The sequence below is a fragment of the Rousettus aegyptiacus genome, unplaced genomic scaffold, assembly GCF_014176215.1.
Source record: "Rousettus aegyptiacus isolate mRouAeg1 unplaced genomic scaffold, mRouAeg1.p scaffold_m13_p_15, whole genome shotgun sequence".
Taxonomy (NCBI): Eukaryota; Metazoa; Chordata; class Mammalia; order Chiroptera; family Pteropodidae; genus Rousettus; species Rousettus aegyptiacus.
The window spans coordinates 44,948,935-44,964,657 of NW_023416290.1; the positions used below are offsets into that span (position 1 = coordinate 44,948,935).

General features: G+C 35.5%; 1 protein-coding gene across 8 annotated transcripts in view; it reads right to left on the reverse strand.

Moving 5' to 3' along the window:
* Positions 1–15,723, reverse strand: part of TRPS1 (transcriptional repressor GATA binding 1) — a 235,974-nt gene that overhangs the window by 162,154 nt on the left and 58,097 nt on the right. For all 8 annotated transcript variants that reach the window (XM_016138170.2, XM_016138168.2, XM_016138165.2 and 5 more), the window contains one exon: positions 13,628–14,757. In XM_016138170.2, the coding sequence (XP_015993656.1) occupies positions 13,628–14,757 (1,130 nt within the window). The remainder of the gene's footprint in view (positions 1–13,627; positions 14,758–15,723) is intronic.

Below are 15,723 nucleotides of genomic sequence, written 5' to 3' on the forward strand. Positions count from 1 at the left end.
AAGAAGGTCTTTCTAGGGGAGAAGTATAAACCCAAAGGATAAAAATTCACTAATCTAGTCAGAGGAGGAAGAAGAAGAAAGGAAGCTTATTCTAGCAAGTCTGAGGTACTGAAAAGTGCCCATTGCTACTTTGGAAGAATAAATAACAAGCGGAATCATATCCATCAACAAGCTGGGAGGGTCAGAGGTTTGTTGAGCATGGTAAGGGAGAGGATACAGTCACAGGTTAAGGGAAGCAATTGCAGGTTATAAGCAGAGGAGGAGCATAGTGAACTGTAGGTTTTAATCACTCTGGAACTGTAATAGTCTCTGTATTGAATAACTTCACTCCCTAATGAGACCTGTCTGATGGCTGAAAATCCAAAAGAATGTTCCCATTTGTGGAAGCAAAGTTCAAAATCATTACGACATGTAACAAAATCTCAGCCATTATTTGTTGAGAGTACTTAATGCTGTGCATAATTATCATCTTTTCATGGATATTTAACTCTAACTTTTTACAGAATATTGTTTTCACTCCTTTCTCCTACTTTTCTTCATTGTTTAAGTAATAAAGATAAAGCAAAATACAACAAATAATATATAAAACTGATATTTTGATGATAAATTGATCAAAAAAACATACATAATACAAAAATTTCTCAAGTGAAAGAAGCCTCACCCTTAAGAAAAGAATGTCTATCACCAAAAGTAAGAACCTTGCCACCAATGTTGAGGCCAGAAAACCCAAAAACATGATTAAGATCACAACAGACAATAGACAAGACATAAAATCTAGTATGTACAGGTCGGGGAACCTCATCCAAAGACCTTTCCTACCAAAGCTACATTCAAGTATGATCCAACAAGAGAATAATCTCCTAAACTCAAAAGTATATTTAAAAAACTTGTTATATTTATGAAGCTCAATTGTGCAGACAAAAGTGGATGATGTATCAGAATGGTTAAAGCTCAAAACATGCCTAGGAAACACCCTACTGAAAATGTATCACATAATCTAATGAGTCGTGAAAATTAAAAATCAAATGAACAAACTTCAGGAAGCACATGCACAAGCTCTGGTCCTGGGTCACCTTCACCTCTAGATAGATCTAATGAGCTCATTGTCCACTGTGCCAGTGAGTTTGGGGTTGCCCTGACATGGCAGGATCTCTGAAATCTGTGATGGGACCCTTGCCTGTAAATTAAGGGTATAAATTGCCACTGGTACTTCTACCAAAACTGGTAGCTCTGGAACAAAAATTCCAAAAAACTACATTGATGCTATTTCAAGAAGTAAAGATGACATATTATGATTAGGACAACAAGAAGTGAGAAAGTACCAACACAGAAGAGAAGAAATACAAGATTCTAGAGAACCACACGACAAAATCATTTTAAAATGGCAGACTCACAGTTTTTATTGGAAGAGTAACTTAGTTCACTTAAGGATGTGCCTCTAGAAACAGAAAACCTGATTTTTAATCTTGGCTTTGTATTTTACGATATATGTGACTTTGAATAATTTACTGAACCTGCCTCGATTTCCTCACTGAAAAAGATGAAAATAATAGTGTCTCTCCATCGGGTTTTTGTGAAGATTAGGTAAATAACACTCACATTAAGTAAATAAGTACTTAAGGGTTAACCGGTTGTTCATCCTTCTTCCTACAAAAACCTTCCTTCCGTACAATCCCCTGGAGCACCCTTGTAATTGTTAGATGGGATGTTGCTTGAATGATGAATTGCTTAATTAAAGCCAATTAGATCTTCAAATTTACTCAGTTGAATTTTGTTTTTTAACATCACTATATATTCTAAAATTAAACGAAGCCCCTTCTTCGATGTGAATCTGTATTACGTGCTCTTTGCACAAATTAAACTTACACACTGGTGTTTTGGTATCATTCGTTTCCATTCTCCCATGTACCTTCACTATGACAGCCATCATTTTTAAAAACAAGTCAATTTCCTAGAAGAGCCTTTCCTTTAAGACTTTGCCAGGTAGAATACATTCTATGCTGTGTTTAATGACCTGAAAGATTCAGCAGTTTAGTAGTTTACTACTTAATTGTCAAGCTTTACTCTTTTTTTCATTGAGTGGAAACACCCAGAATCTTGAAGTTCTAAATAACAAAGATAGAAAGGGCTTAACCTACGTTTTACTAAAATCTGGGGCGGTGGGGATGTCTTGTGAATGGGTTCATTATGGTGGATTAGAGCCACAATATATCTAGTAATGTAGCTAATTAATTAAGATTACGTACCTTTGCTATTTACTTATGGTGCAATCTAGAAAGATCCTGAGCCATCCCACACCTTCTCCAAATAAAAATAAATGCATCCTACCCCTACTCATTATTTGTCTGGTACTTCCACTTCGACATACAAGGCCCTAGGCCCCTGCCTGACAATGAATTCATCACGAAGTATCACACTCTGAGACAGTGTCTGGGCTTCTAGGTTTTCTAGTTTCAAGCTCCTATCCCACTGAATAACCCCCGGACTTCTTGCAGGTCTCAGCAAAAGCTGCTCAGATGTGCCTCACAGAGGAGCCCTGGATCCCAACTGACCTAGGAAAAACCTTCCATGATACAGATGCTGGAGCACTGTCAGAATTCAGAGAACGCTGGGGATTGGGTGTAAAGCAAAAAAAGAAAACAGAAATTAGAGAGATATGTTTTCAGTGAGAACCAGGTTTTATGTAGAAAAAGAAACACATTTTAACAGGAAGGATATTAAAATAAAGTGATAATAACAAGCTCAACTCACACACCTTTTCTTTTGAAGAGTTCAAAGCACTCACACGTCTCTGATCTCACATTCCGCTGAAGCTTTAGAAAGCCCATTTGACAGATAGTAAAATGGAGAAATCGTGACTTGTCCATTGAGCCTACATCAAGACAAGAATACAGGGCTTCTATCTCCCAAATCAATGTTCTCTTTTTCTATCTTCTGCTGCCTAATTTTTAACTGTATACAAAAATAAATGAAATTACTGACAGTATGGAAAAGTGAAACACGGGGAATAGAAAATGAAAACATAAGGGGAATGAGAAAGGTCTTCTAACTGACAGAAAAGAGACTAAAAGAAATGGTCTGTAAAACAGGCCATGTGCTGCGCTGAAACTTAAGGCGTTTCTCAGCAATATATGGTCCGAGGCTGAATCAGAATCACCTGGGCATAACCAAGAAGTCTGAATTTTTAACAAGGTCCTCAGGTGCCACCAATGTGGGAGCCAGTATCAATATTAGTAGATATATCATGGTTCTAACAACTCAATAAACAATTCATAAGACATTCTCTGAACTCCGAGGCATTAATAAAACACAGGTAATGCCCTTTTGAAATTATTTAGAATCTTAAGATTCTGGTACTACTATTAATGAAAAGACAGTAAAGCTTGACAATTAAGCAGTAAACTGTTAAACTGCTCAATTAAGCAGGAAACTGCTAAACTCTCTCAGGCCACTGAACAGCTCTAGATGAAGCAGAAAAGGTAATTTGCGACTTAGTGCTCTACAGATCTGAAGGACTGCTTTCTCCCTATACCATCGGTCTTAAATAAATGACAGGAAAATATATTTAAAAGACAACACTAATCCACTTTCAGGATAAACTTTTCAACAACCTATATTAACATCTAGAGCACTGCTTCTCAAATTCTAACATGCATAAGAATCACCTGAGAATCTTGTTAAAATTTAGATTCTTATTCTGGAAGTCCGGGGTCAACCTGATAAATGGTATTTCTTACAAGCTCCCAGATACTGCCGATGTTGGTCCCCAGACTATACATTAAGTAGCAAGAATCATAAAGCCATAGTCAGAGATAACTTCAAGATGGATATTAGTCTGGAATGAACTCTCACTCTACATACTCACTACTGGATTGAACATTCCCAAATGAATTCTTTATGAGGGGCAATAACACATACTTCTGAGAGTCAACACTAACAGCTTCATAAGTTAAAACTACAGACATGACATTGTCAAGCAGAATCTCAAAACGGTAATTCATATTTTTTATTTTAACTGTTTGGAGATCATCTTTCAATATTCTTTAGTGCCAGGCTATTTATATATAGAGATAGATAGATAGATAGATAGATAGATAGATAGATAGATAGATAGATGATAGATAGATATAGATATAGATATAGATATAGATATAGATATAGATACATCATCCCACAACGATCACACAAAGTATTTCCATCCCTACTTCACAAAACAAAAACCTGAAGCACAGACAAGTCAATTCACATAAAATAATATGGAGGGCACGAAACAGTATCTTAACTCTTGTCTAGGGTTACTCTTTTATGTCTGTTGTTTGGTACTTGGTGCAATGTTACTAGCTTATTCAGGAATTAAATCCTAAAAGATTGGGAAGATTCTCTGATGTGTGTCATTCTCTCAATAACAACAGAGAAGCCCTTCAATATGATAGTGTGTCCCCAAAGAATAAAAACAGATTTCGAGCCCTAGTATAAGAAATAGTACTCAATAATAAAAGTTTAGTTATTGTGAAAGCCTATTAGTTTGGACTCCCCTCTAACCTATTAAATGTGTTTCATTTAATTAGCATTAATATGAAAACCTCGAAAAAACGTTCAGGGAATTTTTCCTCTATTTCTCAACACCCACCTTAACCACCTTCGCATCCTAAAGACTTCCCAAATGACTCAACCCAAGTGTAAACCTCGCATTTCTCTGTGCTACTCTAAAACTGTCTTCCTTTGAGCATTTTTTCCACATTGCCATTTATTAAAATCCTGTGATAGTCTTACTTTTCAGTTATAGTATAACTGCCTTAAGATCAAGATCAAAGCTCACACAGCTCTGTACCCCCCCCCCCCCACACACACCAACCTCACCCAGAACATCCAGTCATTCAGTAAATAGAAGAAACTTTCCTCTACCCTCAAGGTTCTTTTGGCTGGTCTAATAATCAAGTAGGCATGAGGCAGATTAGGAAGAGATGATACTGCAATCTGATACACATGTACATATGGGAACTCTCTATACACGAGAGAGTCAGAGACCCCACACATATAAGAGGTTCAGAGGCAGAAAGAAAACACACATATGTAAGTCAGGCTGAGCAAAGGTTGAGTGGGGTATGGTGCTATGGGAGCTGCAAAGGTAACTGCAGAATGGTAAGAATAGATGTTTAGTAACTAGAAGTATGTTCTTCCATATAGAGAGGTTCTCCCCAATAATCTCCCATTACCGTCAAGGCCCTAAATTCAAGTCCTTCCATGTAGTCAAGGGACGGGCTCGAGTTCCTCCTGAGCCTGAAGCTAAAAGTTGCCCTTTGCTCAGAACAATCCACACATCAGAGAAGCAGGTTTCGGGGTGATCGGCTCTGAAATCCCACAAACCACTACAGCTCTGGGAGAGTTCAGGATCCTGGTTTTAAGAGATAGAGCCAGAAAGTGGCAGAGAAATATTAAGAGGTACACAGATATTTTGTAGATGGTATATTTTGAGTGGTTCTCTGCATAAACTCTTCATTATTTACAAACTCCTAGAACTTCTGGTTACATTAAGTCAAACTAATTTAAAGGGCACTACAAGAATATGTTTTACATTAATTTAAATTCAATACTCTCCTGCCAACTCGATAGAAACACTCTCCTCATACTAGATGTCATTTTTTACTTCTCCCTAGCATAAGGTTGCCATATAAAACACAGGACACCCAGTTAAAATTCAATTTCACATAATAAACAAAAAAATATTTTAGTGTAAATATGTCCCACGCGATATTTGGGATATACGTAGACAAAATCTCAATACGTGCCCTCCAACATTTTACAAGAATATGAATCAAAGAAACTCTGACTAACAAGCTAAATCATCCTTGACTCCAGAAAACTACATCAAGCTTCTTCAAAAAAAGCCAAATTGTACTTAATTCAAGTGACTTAAAATCTCTGTGAGATGTTTTATTCCTTATCTTACTTGACAGAATTTTCATGTGCTATAAAAAGCATTTATTTCAGATCCATCCATATTTCAGTGCACAGTGGCCTTTTATCCGAACAGTACCATCTCATTCATTAGTAGAGATAAAAGTATTTTCATAATTCATAAAGGGCTGAGATTTCTTAGATTCTAAAGACATCAGCTAAAAGATGCTACTCATTTTTACTCTAATAAATTTCTAATTATATAGTATACCAGCCCAAGGTACATGTGAAGCCAGCTCTGAGGAACACTTTATTTTTCTCCTGTAAATGTTAACTTTCAGAGATTTAGGCCATCACTTGAAAAGGTCTCCTTTACCGAGTAATGGTATTTCACTTTCAACAGTTTTTACCACAGTTTTTCTTCTTCAATGATTAAAAGGGCAGCAAAGTAAATGAATAAATCATAAACACCAATAAATTAGACTTTGAAAGTTATTTTTTGGTAATTCTAGAATCAGACACCTACAGAAAAATCTTACAGAAAAGGAGTAAATGAAGGTGATTTAATTTAGACACAGGCAGTAGATTTGACATCTAATAATCATTTTTGTAATATATACTTTGTTGTCACAAAGGTCTACATATGTGGCACTTGAGATTACTGACACTGTAGAATGATGGAATGAAAACCAGGTCACGAGAGTATCTCAAGGACGAAGACAAAAAAGAACTCCAGGTGGATAACCATATCGATCGACTTTTAGAAGTTGGAAATACAACATTCAGCCTTAGTGAAGTACAGAGGAGCAGTCTACAAAATAAAATCTAAAACAAATTGAAAGTCAGAATGAATAAAATTCCATTCAGTTCACTCACCTTCTATCTTTAAGATGACATAATCTGATTAGTATTTATTCATTTGGTGCCTGATTTTTTAAGGGGGGCATGTGAGCTCATTTCATCTTTAAGTGGTAGGAAAAAATACAACTAATGTCATATCTGAAAATTTCAAGTTATAATTCATTTTTGAGAAGCCGCTATCCCCTACAAAATGTTAAAGAGAAAGATGAGCCTTCCCATAAAATTAAAGTAAAAATGAAATGGGAAATAATTTATAGAAACTAATATGAAATGAAAATCATGGCTAAAATTGATTTTATTCCAAAATTTGATAACTGTTCTTATACAGTCTTCAGGACCATTACCTCTGAAATTTCTAATAAATAATGTATACAAATAAAGGTAGTGCAATTTTGGGTTATTTTCTTGATGGAATTTAATACCCTGAGTAATGTTTCTTATCACAGTGGGGATTTTCAACTTGAACTATTACGTTCATTTCGGGATATTAACCGAGAAGTGATTTATTAGGTATTGTTTAAAAGAACATGTTCTATAACATACACAAATCTAAATGTAACCATCATGGTCCTCACCCTTTTAGAAACTGTACTAATGCACTGCGTACTTAGCTTTTTCAGATGTGTTGATAATTAAGTTCTTTTCTTAAAATCTATTCTTCAGAATTAGCAGAGCACACAGTCCATGTTCTTTTACAGAGCTCTTTGAAGAGATTGAGCAGTAGCTACATTAATTTGGCCAGCTACGATATCCATATATATATATACATATATATATATATATACACAAATACACATATCTAGGTTTCCAAAACACTAGAACATAATCATAGAATCATACAATATGATTAGAAATAAACTGCTCTCTCCATATAAAAATATTTATTATGTGTGTACATATATAGAGAATAATATGTAGAGAGAAATATAATAATATTCATGCTACAGTTCAATATATGTATAATAACATATGAATATATATGGTATATATATGAATAGATGTATTTAGTTTCATTTGGCTAGTTTTTGAACTTATATAAAATAGTTTCTGGCTTCAAACAGTCCTCTTCAATTTGTTTTTAATCAATGAAAATTACACTTACATGATTCATCCATGTTATATTCAATTGCCATTTATTCCAATTCACTAAAATATTCCACTGTATGAGAAAAATCTACAAATAACTTTATTAACCTCTTGTGAATGGTTAGGATTTTTTTCCTGTTTATTTTTGCTTTCAATTTTCGTTTGGGTTGCTTGCTCTTTCAGTGTACTACTGTGAACCTTTTTGCATATTACCTAGTGTATCCAACGAAGACATTTTCTTCTGAGGAGTGAAATTATGTGGTCACGGGGAATATGAGCATCTGATGTAGCCAGAATTTGCCAAATTTACTTCAGAAAGGTCATATACACTGAGAGTTACCACCCCTTAAAGTATTTCTTAACATCTATGTTTTCTGAAATTAATAAAATGACTTCGTTTTTTCTTTGATTAGTATTTGCCTTATGTAAGTTCATATATCCTTATCTTTTTTGTCATTGAAGTCTAAGTAAAAGAATATGTTTTATGTGGTATTGTTTTCTGAAATCTGATTTTTTTTTGCTTCACATGTGTCAATTTTTCTAAGTACTTTATATCTGCTTTCCAGCACATGCATTCTCTAATTGTTAAGTGCAGAACTGATAAATTTTTATTAAATCAAGTTTGTTAATATGTTTTTCAAATCATTTTATATTTTGAAAAACTTTTTTCTGTTCAACCTTTAATAAGAGAGGTTTCTGAAATCTACAATTATGGTTGTGCTTTGTCATGTTTTTCCTGCAATTTTCGATTAATGTTTGCTTTATGTATATATTTATTTTTATTTTATATATTTAGAATTGTTATATCTCCTCAAAGAACTGAACCTCTCATCATTATGCAATGGCTTTTCCTTCATACGTTTTCTGTCTTAAAATCTAAAATGTATGAAATTACTAAAGCTATCTCAATTTTCTTTTGGTTTCGATTTGTTCTAATAACTCAGTCTATTTTTTTCTTTTCGAACTCTCTATAGAGCATGTATCCTGTAAACAGCTTATATTCTAATTTTCTTTTAAATAAGTCTGATAATACCTTTTACTTGGACAGTTTAACACACAGAGGTTCATTAAAATTTTTGATATCTGAACTTTTCTTTTTACCATCTTACTTTTGAAATTCTATTTGTCCAATTTTTCTCATGTATCCTCTCATGCCATTTAAAAAAAAAAAGACTGAATTTTATGGGTGTTTTTTATTTTGTTATTCCATTTTTTTCCTGCTATAGCTTTGGAATTCATGTACTCATTTCCTATTTTTTCATTGGTTATCCTTAAAATTTTCCAAATATGCTTAATAGTTTTAACTCACCAACTCTAGACACTTCAAGCACCTTAGAAGAACTTAATTCTGATCATTTTCTTCGCAAACTTACATAAGAGTTTTACCTAGTCTCTTAGTCTGTCCCTTTTATCTGCATATATAGGCATTCTGTGGTTGTTTAAAATTACTCATGTTCTCTGTTCTTTACATTTGTAAAAATGTCTTTGCTCTTATTCTTGGAAGATAATTGACAGATAGACAATATCAGGTTGACTTTTTTGTTCTTTTACGCAACTCTCAATAGTATTCCTACCTCTTCCATTATCATTGTGATAAAGAGTTGGCTGTTAACCTAATTCTCTTCTCTGAGTAGTTACGTTGTTTTTCTCCAGTTGCTCTAAAAGATCTCTCTGCTTTGGCATTTTAACTTTTACAACAATATGTCTATGACTGAATTTACTTGTATATATCCTGCTTAATATAAGCTATGCTTTCTTGTATCTTTCTATTTATGTCTTTTATAAGTTCTAGAAAACCTTTTGCCATTATCTGTTCAAATACTAATTGCCTATCTTTCATTATCTATATTAATTTTTTCTTCTGGGGCTCTAATGAGATGTATGTCAAAATGGCTTATTATATTTCCATATCTTACTATACTTGTATTAGCATCCCTTCTCCTCTTATTATTCTGATTAATGTCTCCAGATTTAACTTCCGATTAACTCATTTGCTTTCTATCATTCACTGTTATTTAACCTATCCAAACATTTTACATTTCGGTAACTATATTTTCAACTCAAAAATACAATTTATTTCTCTTTTATTCCTGGTCACGTGCAATCTCATATATTATGATCAATCTGTTAGTCTAATTTTCATTTCTTTAAACATTTATTATTATTTTATAACTGAAAACCACTGTATCTGAAGTCCCTGGGTATCTAAAGCTATTTTTTGCATTTTCTACTAATTTTACATATAGTGGTTTATATCCCTATCTGTATGAAGAATTTTTATAATAGCTAGCTCATAGAAGGTTTATCTTAAGCCAAAAGTTATCATAGAGGTGAAAATGAGTGTGCACTCCTATGAACTAATTTGTGTTTACTTCTGACAGGAATCAGAGGAAGGCACTAATGTAGAATCATCGTCAAGGTGCCAGTGTAAAAGTAAAAGCCAGATTTTGAACACTCTCTCCATTAGTGACTCCAGGCTTAGTCTCCTGACCAATTGCAACACCAGTATTGGCAACCTCACATTCCATGATTGTTAGTCAGTCACTTCTCTCCAGTCTGGGTTTAGTTCACCTTTGGTGAAGGGGAGAAGAGAAAAGCTTCAGAACTTTTATAATTCATGGAAGTCTAGCAAAGCATTAAAAAGTATGTTTTATTTAGTATAGTTGTTTTATAGGAAGATAGTCCTGCTTACTCTGGAAACATAAGTTATAACACTGAAAATTTTGATGAGGAGAATGGAGGTAACTGGAGCATGAGTACACTGTTAAATTAAATAATAAAATAAATGGAGTATGAGGAACAAATTTATGAGTGGAACGTAATAATTCAGTCACGATGTGAGCGAGGTATATCATAAGAAAATATGAAACATTAAGAAAAGAGAACTGACCATGTTCCAGTTACTGACTGGATAATGTTTGCAGTTCAACCCAGGTTAAGCCTAGTTCTTTGGAGTTTTAGTGTTTTCTTTCATAGCTTTAAATCAACTCTCCTGCTTCTCAGCTATAGTTATTTTATAGCTATATGACCTCACATATTATACAAGTCTCAGCTTATACTACCTTTTTACTGCACCATAAGTGTTGTATATAAAACAGTCAAAAGTCTAGAATATTCCACAGTAATAACAGAATTATGGTGAAAGTTTCCCCAACATGAATAATAGGAATAAATATAAATTTAACTAGAAAGATACTACTGTAATATAGTAAACTTGTCATTTTATACTATCTTCAAAATGTGGCATTTGGGGGAAAATGCTTTGATAGCAGATTGTTTTCAAAATCCACGTGACTATTTCCTTTCCCTGGAGCCTCCATTGTTGTTCAACTTTCAATAGAGCTTCTTCCTACCAATATGGGACTCCTGAAATTGTAATTCTCTAAGTTTCAAATATTTTATAAAATTTCATAAGAAGATTAGAGATATACTCAGCACCTTAAAAGACCTAGGATCTCACAAACTCCAACGGGCTTAAAGAATAAGTAAAAGGCTATTTTAATGCCCTAGGGACAAGTGCTGTCCAATTTTTTTTTAATTGAATAAAATACTGAGAGGTTGACTTAAACCCAAACTGCACAGACAAATGTTACTTTGTGTGAAACTCAAGGTCCTCAGAAGGGTTTCAAGACCATATAATAGTCAAAGATTCAACTGCAACTTACCATGGAGTTCTCAGCTGATTCAAACGACGTGAAGTCAAAAACTCACAGTGATTTCATTTATTTAAAGATATTCACTGAGCACCTATTAGCCATCCTGGGACCATGCTAACACAGCAGTAAACAAGACAAGACTAGTCTATTCCTTCTGGACCTTACTTTCATCACTCAATATTAACAAAACTCTGAGATTATTCAGGAATATTTTTACACATACTTTTGTTCTTGGGATTTTACTTGTTTGTTTAACCAAAACACACAAAGTATTTTTCCAGACAGGTTTCAAGCAATAACCTCAGCTTCCCTGAGAAAAACCACTCGTCTAAGTGCTCTAGTATCTAGATGTATCACAGCGTGTGAGTGAGTGAGGGAGTGTGTGTGTGTGTGTGTGTGTGTGTGTGTATGTGTGTGTGTGTGTGTTGGGTTGATTTTCTAGCTGAAAAAGCCTCCTCTTTCAAAAAAAAAAAAAAAGAATGGATTGTCTAATTTTTACATCACCTAACAAATATGCGTCCACATTTATGTCTGTAAATTTTTATATCACATAACAAGTGTGCATACACAATACATACACTAGTAAAACTCAGAAGGCGGCTAATGTCTGCTAGTCCCAGAAATAAATTAACATGCAGCTAACATCAGAGAAGCCAGAAACACTCACCGCCAAGTGTGAACATATTTGATTGCAGGACTGTGTCTTTCCTAGGGCTGACCTTATAAATTAAACAGTGTAAATCTCAAGGAAGTGTTTTCTGAACATTCAGATGCACTGTGAACATTAGGATGCCCTTCAAATTAACATCCAACATTATTAGCCTATTGTTGGGCATGAATGGCTTCGTTTCTGATGACTGAGAAAACACACACAGGAGTACAAGCACAGAACTTTTTAAAGAAATGAGAAGAACTGTTGAAAATCTTGAGATGTAAAAATTAAAATAGATTTGTAAAGTAGGATAGTGAGTCTGTGCATGGAACAGCACTAAAAAATCGTGAATAAAGATCGTCGCTTTGATGTTCAGAGACGTGATAACGAGAAGGCATCCAATAAGCACTAAGTTGTACCTGAACACGCTATGCTACCAGGGTTTTGCTGAACTAATTCCCACTTATAATTGAGTCTCAGTTTAAACGATGCTTCTTCGTGGAGGCATTTCTAATCTATCACGTTGGGCTATTTTGTCATTATATTCAAACGGTGGTCTCTGCTTCTTGTTTTATGACACTCATCACTCTTATAATGATCTGTTAAGATCTCCTACTGTAAGTTCGATGAAAGCACTGGCTCTGTTTCTGTTCTTTCCTCTTTTATTATCAATGCCTGCCACAATGCACATTTTCAGAATTAACTTGTTAAGGAATGAATAAATAAATGAAATAAAGTTGTGTATCCTAAACTCTTCTCTAGAAAGCACAAAAGATAAATTGGGAAATTTTACACTTATAAAGTAAATAAAGTGAAAGAAGAACACACTGACATACCCTAATTTTGTTTACAAATCTGAAATTGCTGAAGCGGCTTTATTTGCTCAGGGAAGCGAGTGTAGAGAAACCTAAAGTCACACATTTTACAGAATTCTCACCTTCGGCTTATTTTGTATGCAAAACAATGGTGTTACCCCATTTTTTAAAGCACAAAAAGTACGATCTCACTTTAAAAGAAAAATGTGCAACATGTCCTCAAACTGATTATTTCCGTTGGAATAGCAAACAAATTATGGAATATAGAACAAAGTATAGTGGGCACCTTCTATTTGGGAGAGGCTCCATCAAAAATTACTGAATACGGAGCAATACTTAGCAAGGACAAATAAACCAATTTTGGTAAATTAGTAAATGCTACATTGTTATCAGCTTCACTGCAGGTTGTAAAATACACTCTGTAAATAGTATAAAACAGGTATGGAACAGAAAAGTCAATGGTCTGAAACAAGTGACCAAATTAAAATCTACAGTTATCACATTTCTAAATACATAATCTGTGGTTTTATGCACATCATCTTTCAGATGATCTTGTCTTGTAACTTCCTCTACTCACCACTAATTCCCAACAACGTCTGAATCAGACCCCTGGACTCTTTCCATTAGTTTCTTGATGTTTTCCCTTGCATATGGCTTACCTGTAGTGTCGAGAAATCTCTTCTTCCACCTGGGTAATGAAATCACATTTGGTACATGAGTGTTCTTTGCTCTCCTTGACAGCCGGCTGCCCGTCTGACCCTTGCAGATGGTTGGCTTCCTGTTTGACGTCCGATGCCTGGGATTCATGCACGCTCTCGTAATGAAAGAGGAGCACATCCACGTCAGGGGTGGAGAACGAGCACTGGTGGCACTGATGTTTGACTCTTGAGCTTCCGGCCGTCCCAGGAGACAAGTGCAAAAGCAAGAGCGCACAGTGGGAACAATTACTTTTTCTACAAGCAAATGGGTAAGTAATTTCTCCAAGGTGCTTTTCTGGGCTGCAAAGGCCTCTGGGACAGAATGGACAGTGTTTAATGGTACACTTATGAATGTTATGGAGCTGCTGATAATGACGGAGAAGTGGCCCCACTACAATTACATCAGGGCCATGGCTTTTGGAATATCTAAAGTCGCAGAACTGACAATTGTAGCTTGTCACCATATTATCCTCCGCTCCCTTGCTGGAGAAGTCCTTCTTTTTAGCCCCACTAGAGCCCTTCTCCACCTTGGTCATTGGCTCCCCTTCTGCACTTTTGGCTAAATCATTCTGATTAATGACAGAGCCCCTGGAAAGCTTGTCATTCAATTCTGGATTAAGGCCGCTTGACTGCGCTCCTCCATGCTGCTTGCCATAATGTTCTAGCAGTTTAAGTGAGCTAGATGACTCACAGCTGAAACTACAAAATTTACACCAGTAGTAACTGGTGGCCTCTGTACCATTCTGTCGTGAGGAATCGAGGGGCTTGATGGGCACTGAGTAGCCGACAGGAGTGTCATCTCCCGCCTTGACTGTGATCTTGTCCTGCCACTTCCCCAAGTCTCCAGTGTCACTGGATCGAAGTGCAGGCATAGATTTGTTAGAGTTTTTCTCTGAAGGCTTTGCGCCCTCAGAGGAGGGGGGAGGAGCTTTTATTTTGTTCGGGTGAGTCTGGAGAAAATGCTGTTCTAGTTCAGTTGATGAGTTGCCCATGTAAGTGAAATTGCAGAATTTACAGCGGAAGTACTTGGTGTTTCCTTGGCAATCTGGTGTTTTCCGTCCAATGCCAATGAATGTTCCACCTGAAGTGACCTGGTATAGAAGAGATGGATGTTACTTTGAAAGTATCGGTAATTTGGCACTCTCTGCAGCAGAAAGGTGGGGACACTGTCAAGTATTCCACATCAAAAAATGCAACAGTATTCGTCTTATTAAGAAATCACTTCAATAATCAGAGCCAAATAAACTCACCATTCATTATTCAATAACTACTCTATGAGAGGCTCATTATGCTAACCATTTGTGGCCAAAGTATCAGATGAAGGTAGATAATAAAAGAACTACCTCCATTTCAAAGGATTTAATAATATATACTTTTTAGAAAAAAAAAAAAACTAAGAAAACAATGTTCAGTGAAGTAGATTTTACTACTACCTCCTTCAAATCTAGTGCCTGCAGAAGCATCCAAATCACATGGGATTTCTTCTCACAAAGCTAAGGGTTGCTGTCAAAACCAGAGACAGTTGCTTAGAGATTTACTCAATGCAGACGTTCTCCAAGGAAATCCTCTGTGCAGTTTCTACAGCAATGAGACTGCAGGCAAAGATGAAGTTCATTCGGGGGCTAAAATAATGGTGCTAAAATGACCGCACAAAATGCCTTGTAAATAAAACCCAAGCATGTACTATTAGACTAAGAACGGAATTAATACAATGGGCTTGAAATCTTAGTGGAGGAGGACAGAAATACAGGTTTAAAATGTTTCCCAATGTAGGACAAATAAAAAGAAGAAAACGAAGATAAACAGGACCTTATTAGATTAAGGCCCTGTCTCATAGTAAAGGCCCAGCCCCCTCCAAGAGTGGGTAATGGGGATGTTCAAAGGCCGAAAAAAATAACTCTCCCACGAAAATCATTGCAGCTCTGCTTTCTACCAGAAACTATAAACTCGTATAGCATCCAGGCCATGAAGGGGTTCGAAGGGCACTTAATATAAAACTCTTCCTCCCCTCACAGCGAGCACCTCAACGGGCTGCTTAACTACATGCCACCACCGAG